The sequence below is a fragment of the Telmatherina bonti genome (assembly GCF_933228915.1).
Source record: "Telmatherina bonti genome assembly, chromosome: 15".
Classification (NCBI taxonomy): domain Eukaryota; kingdom Metazoa; phylum Chordata; class Actinopteri; order Atheriniformes; family Telmatherinidae; genus Telmatherina; species Telmatherina bonti.
In genome coordinates this window covers 38,990,613-39,002,780 of record NC_136613.1, presented here as the reverse complement: position 1 = coordinate 39,002,780, position 12,168 = coordinate 38,990,613, and the positions used below count along the sequence as shown (strand labels likewise).

At 45.5% G+C, this 12,168-nt stretch overlaps 1 protein-coding gene across 1 annotated transcript in view; it reads right to left on the bottom strand.

The window, feature by feature from the left end:
- wdr4 (WD repeat domain 4) overlaps nucleotides 1-12,126 on the bottom strand; it is a 47,171-nt gene extending 35,045 nt beyond the window's left edge. The window contains exons 1-7 of the mRNA XM_079254835.1: nucleotides 11,998-12,126; nucleotides 7,251-7,319; nucleotides 7,036-7,182; nucleotides 6,804-6,960; nucleotides 6,618-6,730; nucleotides 5,518-5,578; nucleotides 5,008-5,100 (exon numbers count right to left, since the gene is read on the bottom strand). Of these exons, the coding sequence (XP_079110961.1) occupies nucleotides 5,008-5,100; nucleotides 5,518-5,578; nucleotides 6,618-6,730; nucleotides 6,804-6,960; nucleotides 7,036-7,182; nucleotides 7,251-7,319; nucleotides 11,998-12,080 (723 nt within the window). The 5' untranslated portion in view covers nucleotides 12,081-12,126. The remainder of the gene's footprint in view (nucleotides 1-5,007; nucleotides 5,101-5,517; nucleotides 5,579-6,617; nucleotides 6,731-6,803; nucleotides 6,961-7,035; nucleotides 7,183-7,250; nucleotides 7,320-11,997) is intronic.
- Between the last annotated feature and the right edge of the window lie 42 nt (nucleotides 12,127-12,168).

Below are 12,168 nucleotides of genomic sequence, written 5' to 3'. Positions count from 1 at the left end.
CTGGTTTTAACTGCATTTAACTGGGTTTAACTGGGTTAACTGGATTTAACTGGATTTAACTGCGTTTAACTGGATTTAACTGGATTTAACTGGGTTAAACTGGAGTTAACTGGGTTTAACTGGGTTTAACTGGATTTAACTGGGTTAAACTGGATTTAACTGGGTTAAACTGCATTTAACTGGGTTAAACTGGAGTTAACTGGAGTTAAGTGGGTTAAACAGGATTTAACTGGATTTAACATGGTTTAACTGGGTTTAACTGGGTTAAACTGCGTTTAACTGGATTTAACTGCGTTTAACTGGATTTAACTGCGTTTAACTGGGTTAAACTGGGTTAAACTGGGTTTAACTGGAGTTAACTGGATTTAACTGGAGTTAACTGGATTTAACTAGGTTTAACTGGATTTAACTGGGTTAAACTGGGTTAAACTGGGTTTAACTGGAGTTAACTGGGTTAAACTGGGTTAAACTGGTTTTAACTGCATTTAACTGCGTTTAACTGCGTTTAACTGCGTTTTACTGGAGTTAACTGGATTTAACTAGGTTTAACTGGATTTAACTGGATTCAACTGGATTTAACTGGGTTTACCTGGGTTTACCTGAATTTAACTGGGTTTAACTGGATTTAACTGCGTTTAACTGGGTTTAACTGGATTTAACTGGGTTAAACTGGATTTAACTGGGTTAAACGGGATTTAACTGGGTTAAACAGGATTTAACTGGGTTAAACAGGATTTAACTGGATTTAACATGGTTTAACTGGGTTTAACTGGGTTTAACTGGGTTAAACTGGGTTAAACTGCGTTTAACTGGATTTAACTGCGTTTAACTGGATTTAACTGCGTTTAACTGGGTTAAACTGGGTTTAACTGGAGTTAACTGGATTTAACTGGAGTTAACTGGATTTAACTGGAGTTAACTGGATTTAACTAGGTTTAACTGGATTTAACTCGATTTAACTGGGTTAAACTGGGTTAAACTGGGTTTAACTGGGTTAAACTGGGTTAAACTGGTTTTAACTGCATTTAACTGGGTTTAACTGGGTTAACTGGATTTAACTGGATTTAACTGCGTTTAACTGGATTTAACTGGATTTAACTGCGTTTAACTGGGTTAAACTGGACTTAACTGGGTTTAACTGGATTTAACTGGGTTAAACTGCATTTAACTGGGTTAAACTGGGTTTAACTGGAGTTAACTGGAGTTAAGTGGGTTAAACTGGATTTAACTGCGTTTAACTGGGTTTAACTGCGTTTAACTGGATTTAACTGTGTTTAACTGGATTTAACTGCGTTTAACTGGATTTAACTGCGTTTAACTGGGTTAAACTGGAGTTAACTGGGTTAAACTGCATTTAACTGGGTTAAACTGGGTTTAACTGGAGTTAACTGGAGTTAAGTGGGTTAAACTGGATTTAACTGGATTTAACATGGTTAAACTGCATTTAACTGGGTTAAACGGGAGTTAACTGGAGTTAAGTGGGTTAAACTGGGTTTAACTGGGTTAAACTGGGTTAAACTGCATTTAACTGGGTTAAATTGGATTAAACTGTGTAAAACTGGGTTAAACTGGGTTTAACTGGGTTAAACTGGGTTAAACTGGATTTAACTGCGTTAAACTGGGTTTAACTGGGTTTAACTGGATTTAACTGCGTTTAACTGCGTTTAACTGCGTTTAACTGGGTTTAACTGGGTTTAACTGCGTTTTACTGGAGTTAACTGGATTTAACTAGGTTTAACTGGATTTAACTGGATTCAACTGGATTTAACTGGATTTAACTGGGTTTACCTGGATTTAACTGGGTTTACCTGAATTTAACTGGGTTTAACTGGATTTAACTGCGTTTAACTGGATTTAACTGCGTTTAACTGGGTTAAACTGGGTTTAACTGGGTTAAACTGGATTTAACTGGGTTAAACTGCATTTAACTGGGTTAAACTGGGTTTAACTGGAGTTAACTGGGTTAAACTGGGTTAAACTGGATTTAACTGGATTTAACTGGGTTTACCTGAATTTAACTGGATTTAACTAGGTTTAACTGGATTTAACTGCGTTTAACTGGGCTTAACTGGAGTTAACTGGGTTTAACTGGATTTAACTGGGTTAAACTGCATTTAACTGGGTTAAACTGGGTTTAACTGTAGTTAACTGGAGTTAAGTGGGTTAAATTGGATTTAACTGGATTTAACTGGGTTTAACTGCATTTAACTGGGTTTAACTGCATTTAACTGGGTTTAACTGGGTTAAACTGGGTTTAACTGGGTTAAACTGGATTTAACTGGGTTAAACTGGATTTAACTGGGTTAAACTGGGTTAAACTGGATTTAACTAGGCTTAACGGGATTAAACTGGAGTTAAACTGGAGTTAACTGGGTTTAACTGGATTGAACTGGGTTAAACTGCATTTAACTGGGTTAAACTGGAGTTAACTGGAGTTAAGTGGGTTAAACTGGATTTAACTGGATTTAACATGGTTAAACTGGGTTAAACTGGATTTATCTGGATTTAACTGCGTTTAACTGGATTTAACTGGGTTTAACTGGATTTAACTGGGTTTAACTGCATTTAACTGGGTTAAACTGGAGTTAACTGGAGTTAAGTGGGTTAAACTGGAGTTAACTGCGTTTAACTGGAGTTAACTGGATTTAACATGGTTAAACTGGGTTAAACTGGATTTATCTGGATTTAACTGGGTTAAACTGCATTTAACTGGGTTAAACTGGGTTTAAGTGGATTTAACTGGATTTAACTGCGTTTAACTGGAGTTAACTGGATTTAACTAGGTTTAACTGGATTTAACTCGATTTAACTGGGTTTAACTGGGTTAAACTGGATTTAACTGGGTTTAACTGGAGTTAACTGGATTTAACTAGGTTTAACTGGATTTAACTCGGTTTAACTGGGTTTAACTGGGTTAAACTGGATTTAACTGGGTTTAACTGGATTTAACTGGATTTAACTGGGTTTACCTGGATTTAACTGGATTTAACTGGATTTAACTGGGTTCACCTGAATTTAACTGGGTTTAACTGGATTTAACTGGGTTTAACTGGATTTAACTGGATTTAACTGGATTCAACTGGGTTAAACTGGGTTAAACTGCGTTTAACTGGATTTAACTGGGTTAAACTCAGTTTAACTGGGTTAAACTGAGTTTAACTGGGTTAAACTGGATTTAACTGGATTTAACATGGTTTAACTGGGTTAAACTGGATTTAACTGGATTTAACTGGATTCAACTGGGTTAAACTGGGTTAAACTGCGTTTAACTGGATTTAACTGGGTTAAACTGGATTTAACTGGATTTAACATGGTTTAACTGGGTTAAACTGGATTTAACTGGATTTAACTGGATTCAACTGGGTTAAACTGGGTTAAACTGCGTTTAACTGGATTTAACTGGGTTAAACTGGATTTAACTGGATTCAACTGGGTTAAACTGGGTTAAACTGCGTTAAACTGGATTTAACTGGGTTAAACTGAGTTTAACTGGGTTAAACTGGATTTAACTGGATTTAACATGGTTTAACTGGGTTTAACTGGATTTAACTGGATTTAACTGCATTTAACTGGGTTTAACTGGGTTTAACTGGGTTTACCTGCGTTAAACTAGGTTAAACTGGATTTAACTGGGTTAAACTGGGTTAAACTGCGTTTAACTGCGTTTAACTACTTTTAACTACTTTTAACTGGGTTAAACTGGGTTTAACTGTGTTAAACTGGATTTAACTGCGTTTAACTGCGTTTAACTGGATTTAACTGGGTTTAACTGGGTTTAACTGGGTTTAACTGGGTTAAACTGGATTTAACTGGATTTAACTGGATTTAACTGGATTTAACTGAGTTTAACTGGGTTTAACTGGGTTTTACTGGGTTTAACTGGGTTTAACTGGGTTTAACTGGGTTAAACTGGATTTAACTGGATTTAACTGGATTTAACTGGATTTAACTGCGTTTAACTGGATTTAACTGGATTTAACTGTGTTTAACTGTGTTTAACTGGGTTAAACTGGAGTTAACTGGGTTTAACTGGATTTAACTGGGTTAAACTGCATTTAACTGGGTTAAACTGGGTTTAACTGGAGTTAACTGGAGTTAAGTGGGTTAAACTGGATTTAACTGGGTTAAACTGGAGTTAACTGGGTTAAACTGGATTTAACTGGGTTTACCTGAATTTAACTGGATTTAACTGCGTTTAACTGGATTTAACTGCGTTTATCTGGGTTAAACTGGAGTTAACTGGGTTTAACTGGGTTAAACTGGATTTAACTGGGTTTAACTGGGTTTAACTGGGTTAAACTGGATTTAACTGGGTTTAACTGGATTTAACTGGGTTTAACTGGGTTTAACTGGGTTTAACTGGGTTAAACTGCATTTAACTGGGTTTAACTGGGTTAAACTGGATTTAACTGGATTTAACTGGGTTAAACTGTGTTAAACTGGGTTAAACTGGATTTAACTGGGTTAAACTGGGTTAAACTGGATTTAACTAGGTTTAACTGGATTTAACTGCGTTAAACTGGGTTTAACTGCGTTTAACTGGGTTTAACTGGATTTAACTGGATTTAACTGGGTTAGACTGGGTTAGACTGCGTTTAACTGGGTTTAACTGGATTTAACTGCGTTTAACTGGAGTTAACTGGATTTAACTAGGTTTAACTGGATTTAACTGGGTTTAACTGGATTTAACTGGGTTTAACTGGGTTTAACTGGATTTAACTGGGTTTACCTGGATTTAACTGGATTTAAATGGGTTTACCTGGATTTAACTGGGTTTACCTGAATTTAACTGGGTTTAACTAGGTTACAGGGAAGAGAGGTGGACTGGAGCTGTCTGGTGACCTGAACCTCCGGCTGTAGTAAGGCTCTACATGCTCCGACCCCTCCTCATCAGGCGGACTCGGTGTCTCAGACTGACGAGCTGCTTACAGCTTGTGGTCACCATGGTAACGTCCAGTGTCATCCAGGCAGCCACATCCTGCCTTGAACCCGGTCCTGGTGCTGTACCTGGTCTCTGTCAGGAGTCTCGACATGCTGCCTGAGGTCCCAGCTGTGCAGCCTGCGACCGGACTTGTACTCCCACAGCTTCACCGTCCCGTCCTGACACAGAAACACAGCCGCTTACCATCCCTGTATGTCCGCTCTGCATTTCGGTGGGAACAGTTAATAACAACAGCGGTGTTAGCGAGTCATTTCATCTGCCTGGAGAGAGCCCAGATGTTCAGAACATCTCCAGTTTAAACTGGTCCAGAACATCTCCAGTTTAAACTGGTCCAGAACATCTCCAGTTTAAACTGGTCCAGAGGTTCTCTGGACCCAAAGGCTGGATGAACTCCGACACTCTGGAGACCTGGAGAGTCTGGCATGCAGACGTGTCTCCTCCATCACCCTCCTCCCACTATACCTGGTGTTCAGACACATCTTCCACATCTGGACGAGACCTACCAGTCCTCCTGGGGCCGCCAGCAGGTGGATACCTGCTGCACAGGTGTGTTCTGGTGGAGAGGGACCACTTACCCCGGATCCGGACAGCAGCCACTCAGGATGTCTGGATGGGACCTGCAGCGTGCTGACAAACCTGACAGGAAGAAAGGAACATCTGGAGTCAGCGGCTTCATCACCTCACACAGGACCGGCTGGATCCAGTAGACCAGCTGTGGTTCTGCTCTCAGCCTGGAAGGTCCAAACATCAGAACCAGACTGCGTTCAGAACCAGACCTGAACCAGGAAACATCTAAAACCTGCAGGATGATGGGCCTCCAGGACCAGGCTGGCTTTACTGGGTCCAACTGGAAATCTGGGTCAGACTGGGAAACAATACGTTGTTCTGGTTCCGTCCCCACAGGGGATCCAAGCCTGCTGGTTGGAGGTACTGGGCCCGCCAGAACCCCCCCAGGTCCAAACCAGACTAAGTCAGCCTCCAGTCTCCTGGAGAACACCAGAATCCAGAGTGGTCCCTTCTATGTCGACCAGATCTATGTTCATAAAGTTACGTAGAGCAGAACACCAGAACCAGACCGGACCAGAACCACCAGACCGGACTAGAACCACCAGGCCGGACTAGAACCACCTGGCCGGACTTGAACCACCAGACCGGACCAGAACCACCAGACCGGACCAGAACCACCAGACCGGACCAGAACCACCAGGCCGGACTAGAACCACCAGGCCGGACTAGAACCACCAGACCGGACTAGAACCACCAGGCCGGACTACAACCACCAGACCGGACCAGAACCACCAGGCCGGACTAGAACCACCAGACCGGACTAGAACCACCAGGCCGGACTAGAACCACCAGACCGGACCAGAACCACCAGACCGGACCAGAACCACCAGACCGGACTAGAACCACCAGGCCGGACTACAACCACCAGACCGGACCAGAACCACCAGACCGGACCAGAACCACCAGACCGGACCAGAACCACCAGACCGGACTAGAACCACCAGACCGGACCAGAACCACCAGACCGGACCAGAACTGGGTCTGAAAGTTTGATCATGTTTGGTTTCAGATGAAACAGGGACCAATGTTCACACACACACAGAGACACACGCACCTACACACACACACACACACACACACACACACACACACACACACACACACTTACTGCTGATGACCCAGGCAGAAGGACTGGATGTTGTACGGAGATCTGCGATGGCTCACTCGGATCTTCTCGTCGCGGTCGGCGGTGATGATGTAGCGGTCGTCGGGGGATACGGCCTGAAACAAGCGGAGGCAGGATGAGGAAACGTCTTTGGTCCAGGTGCTCTGATGGCTGCAGGTGGGCTCGTACCACAGCCAGCAGCATGGACAGGTGTCCCAGCTTCAGCTCCCCCTCCCTCTCTGGTTCTTCCACTGAGAAGGAGTAGACGTCTCCAGACTTATCCGCCACCAGCAGCTCATCTTCAGCCTGGCTGAACGCCAGCGCCGTGCACCTCCTCGCCACCCACCTGTAACACACACACCTCCGTTACCGGGTGTTGCCATGGCGCTGCTGGGGCTGTAGGACTGAGGAGAAGCTGCACCTGATGCTGATGCAGCGCCATGATGGCTCACACTCCAACAGAACCAGCCGTTTACTGTCATCCGTTAACGCCACCAGTTTCCCAGACGACGACACTGCAAAGGCGAGGACCCTGTCGCTTCCTGTGTCCTCTGACGGGCCACCATCACTGCAAACACAAACCAGACCTGCTGTAAGACGAACTTCCACACGGCAGGAACCGTAACCTGGTTGTACCTGCTGGTGTCAGGCTGGGAGGGTTTGGACCTCTTCTCAGCATGGCTGCAGTCGTACACAAACGATTCTCTGAAACGGAGAGCAGATCTTTAGACGTGGTTGTGGTTCGAACACACCACCGTGTTTGGTGGGCGTCTCAGCCAGCATGCTGACAGCCGGGCTGACATGAGCTTCAGCCGATGCTACTGATGCCGGGATCGTCTGGGGTTAGGGTCTGGACTTTATATGGATGTCAGGATTATGAAGTTTCACAACCAAGTAGCAGAGATCGACATTAACCAATGGCAAAGTAATCCTAGGAACAAATAAAGTAATCCTGGGAACGAGTACAGTAATCCTAGGAACGAGTAAAGTAATCCTGGGAACGAGTAAAGTAATCCTAGGAAAAAGTAAAGTAATCCTGGGAACGAGTAAAGTAATCCTAGGAACGAGTAAAGTAATCCTGGGAACGAGTAAAGTAATCCTAGGAACGAGTAAAGTAATCCTGGGAACGAGTACAGTAATCCTAGGAACAAGTAAAGTAATCCTGGGAACGAGTAAAGTAATCCTGGGAACGAGTAAAGTAATCCTAGGAACAAGTAAAGTAATCCTGGGAACGAGTAAAGTAATCCTGGGAACAAATAAAGTAATCCTAGGAACGAGTAAAGTAATCCTAGGAACGAGTAAAGTAATCCTGGGAACGAGTAAAGTAATCCTAGGAACGAGTAAAGTAATCCTGGGAACAAATAAAGTAATCCTAGGAACGAGTAAAGTAATCCTGGGAACGAGTAAAGTAATCCTAGGAACGAGTAAAGTAATCCTAGGAACGAGTAAAGTAATCCTGGGAACGAGTAAAGTAATCCTGGGAACAAGTAAAGTAATCCTGGGAACGAGTAAAGTAATCCTGGGAACAAGTAAAGTAATCCTAGGAACGAGTAAAGTAATCCTAGGAACGAGTAAAGTAATCCTGGGAACGAGTAAAGTAATCCTGGGAACGAGTAAAGTAATACTGGAATGAGTAAAGTAATCCTCGGATGAGTAAAGTAATCCAGGAATGAGTAAAGTAATCCTGGGAACGAGTAAAGTAATCCTGGGAACGAGTAAAGTAATCCTAGGAACGAGTAAAGTAATCCTGGGAACAAATAAAGTAATCCTAGGAACGAGTAAAGTAATCCTGGGAACGAGTAAAGTAATCCTGGGAACGAGTAAAGTAATCCTAGGATGAGTAAAGTAATCCTCGGATGAGTAAAGTAATCCTAGGAACGAGTAAAGTAATCCTAGGAACGAGTAAAGTAATCCTAGGATGAGTAAAGTAATCCTAGGAATGAGTAAAGTAATCCTAGGAACGAGTAATCCTGGAATGAGTAAAGTAATCCAGGAATGAGTAAAGTAATCCTGGGAACGAGTAAAGTAATCCTGGGAACGAGTAAAGTAATCCTAGGAACGAGTAAAGTAATCCTGGGAACAAATAAAGTAATCCTAGGAACGAGTAAAGTAATCCTGGGAACGAGTAAAGTAATCCTAGGATGAGTAAAGTAATCCTCGGATGAGTAAAGTAATCCTAGGAACGAGTAAAGTAATCCTAGGATGAGTAAAGTAATCCTAGGAATGAGTAAAGTAATCCTAGGAACGAGTAATCCTGGAATGAGTAAAGTAATCCTAGGAACGAGTAAAGTAATCCTAGGATGAGTAAAGTAATCCTAGGAACGAGTAAAGTAATCCTAGGATGAGTAAAGTAATCCTGGAATGATGGAACTGAATGTAATGTCCAGCTTTTGTTGGGTAAACAACAAAACCTGGACATTGTTTGTTCTGTTTGGGGAATTTTAGGATCATGGTCCTGAACTAACTTGGATTTAAACAAGGTGACTTCAGGTTCCTCTCAGAATGATCAACATTGCTAAACCGGTTAGCTAACTCCCAAGTTGGACCACCATGGCAACAGATTTAAGCAGTCTAACCTGTTCTAAGATGAACTCAGGTGAAACTCAGCCTCTGAACTATTCAGATCGATTAGAATTCAAAAGAAAAAAGGACATGGGTGTGTGGAAACAGGTCGATCTCTTCGTGTCTTCATGGCATTGATCAGATTATTTATATCCTCGCTGCTCTGGATGCTGCAGCTGTTGGAATGCCACCATCTTTAACCAGCAGGTACAGATCCAATCAAAAGTTTCCAGGAAGCAGGTGTAGAAGATAAATAAATCAACCCGGATACATACAGCAGACATTCTGAGCAGAACCTGATGTCCAAACCGATCCTGCTGCTGTTTTACTTCTTCATCATCCTGCCTGTGAGGACGTTACTATGACAACGACCATCTGACTCCTGCCTGTGAGGACGTTACCATGACAACGGCCATCTGACTCCTGCCTGTGAGGACGTTACCATGACAACGGCCATCCGACTCCTGCCTGTGAGGACGTTACTATGACAACGGCCATCCGACTCCTGCCTGTGAGGACGTTACCATGACAACGACCATCTGACTCCTGCTTGTGAGGACGTTACTATGACAACGACCATCTGACTCCTGCCTGTGAGGACGTTACTATGACAACGACCATCCGACTCCTGCCTGTGAGGACGTTACTATGACAACGACCATCCGACTCCTGCCTGTGAGGACGTTACTATGACAACGACCATCCGACTCCTGCCTGTGAGGACGTTACTATGACAACGACCATCCGACTCCTGCCTGTGAGGACGTTACTATGACAACGACCATCCGACTCCTGCCTGTGAGGACGTTACTATGACAACGGCCATCCGACTCCTGCCTGTGAGGACGTTACCATGACAACGGCCATCCGACTCCTGCCTGTGAGGACGTTACCATGACAACGGCCATCCGACTCCTGCCTGTGAGGACGTTACCATGACAACGGCCATCCGACTCCTGCCTGTGAGGACGTTACCATGACAACGGCCATCCGACTCCTGCCTGTGAGGACGTTACCATGACAACGGCCATCCGACTCCTGCCTGTGAGGACGTTACCATGACAACGACCATCCGACTCCTGCCTGTGAGGACGTTACCATGACAACTACCATCCGACTCCTGCCTGTGAGGACGTTACTATGACAACGACCATCCGACTCCTGCCTGTGAGGACGTTACTATGACAACGGCCATCCGACTCCTGCCTGTGAGGACGTTACTACGACAACGGCCATCCGACTCCTGCCTGTGAGGACGTTACTACGACAACGGCCATCCGACTCCTGCCTGTGAGGACGTTACCATGACAACGACCATCTGACTCCTGCTTGTGAGGACGTTACTATGACAACGACCATCTGACTCCTGCCTGTGAGGACGTTACTATGACAACGACCATCCGACTCCTGCCTGTGAGGACGTTACTATGACAACGACCATCCGACTCCTGCCTGTGAGGACGTTACTACGACAACGACCATCCGACTCCTGCCTGTGAGGACGTTACTACGACAACGACCATCCGACTCCTGCCTGTGAGGACGTTACTACGACAACGGCCATCCGACTCCTGCCTGTGAGGACGTTACTATGACAACGGCCATCCGACTCCTGCCTGTGAGGACGTTACCATGACAACGGCCATCCGACTCCTGCCTGTGAGGACGTTACCATGACAACGGCCATCCGACTCCTGCCTGTGAGGACGTTACCATGACAACGGCCATCCGACTCCTGCCTGTGAGGACGTTACCATGACAACGGCCATCCGACTCCTGCCTGTGAGGACGTTACCATGACAACGGCCATCCGACTCCTGCCTGTGAGGACGTTACCATGACAACGGCCATCCGACTCCTGCCTGTGAGGACGTTACCATGACAACGACCATCCGACTCCTGCCTGTGAGGACGTTACCATGACAACGACCATCCGACTCCTGCCTGTGAGGACGTTACTATGACAACGACCATCCGACTCCTGCCTGTGAGGACGTTACTATGACAACGGCCATCCGACTCCTGCCTGTGAGGACGTTACCATGACAACGGCCATCCGACTCCTGCCTGTGAGGACGTTACCATGACAACGGCCATCCGACTCCTGCCTGTGAGGACGTTACCATGACAACGGCCATCCGACTCCTGCCTGTGAGGACGTTACCATGACAACGGCCATCCGACTCCTGCCTGTGAGGACGTTACCATGACAACGGCCATCCGACTCCTGCCTGTGAGGACGTTACCATGACAACGGCCATCCGACTCCTGCCTGTGAGGACGTTACCATGACAACGGCCATCCGACTCCTGCCTGTGAGGACGTTACCATGACAACGGCCATCCGACTCCTGCCTGTGAGGACGTTACCATGACAACGGCCATCCGACTCCTGCCTGTGAGGACGTTACCATGACAACGGCCATCCGACTCCTGCCTGTGAGGACGTTACCATGACAACGGCCATCCGACTCCTGCCTGTGAGGACGTTACCATGACAACGGCCATCCGACTCCTGCCTGTGAGGACGTTACCATGACAACGGCCATCCGACTCCTGCCTGTGAGGACGTTACCATGACAACGACCATCCGACTCCTGCCTGTGAGGACGTTACCATGACAACGACCATCTGACTCCTGCCTGTGAGGACGTTACTATGACAACGACCATCTGACTCCTGCCTGTGAGGACGTTACTATGACAACGGCCATCCGACTCCTGCCTGTGAGGACGTTACTATGACAACGACCATCTGACTCCTGCCTGTGAGGAGAGGCTAACAGTGTTCCGCAGGCGGTGGGAAGTAAAAGCAGGTCCAACCTTCTCTGTTTGCTGTGTATTGCCACGAGCTTCGTGTCGCACGTGAAGAGGAACCAACGTCCACAGAAACCCACAGAAGTCATGCCTGGATGTGTCCACAGAAACCCACAGAAGTCACGCCGGCATGGCAGGAGCCCACGCAGAGAGCTGTGTCGCGTTTAAACTACGTGA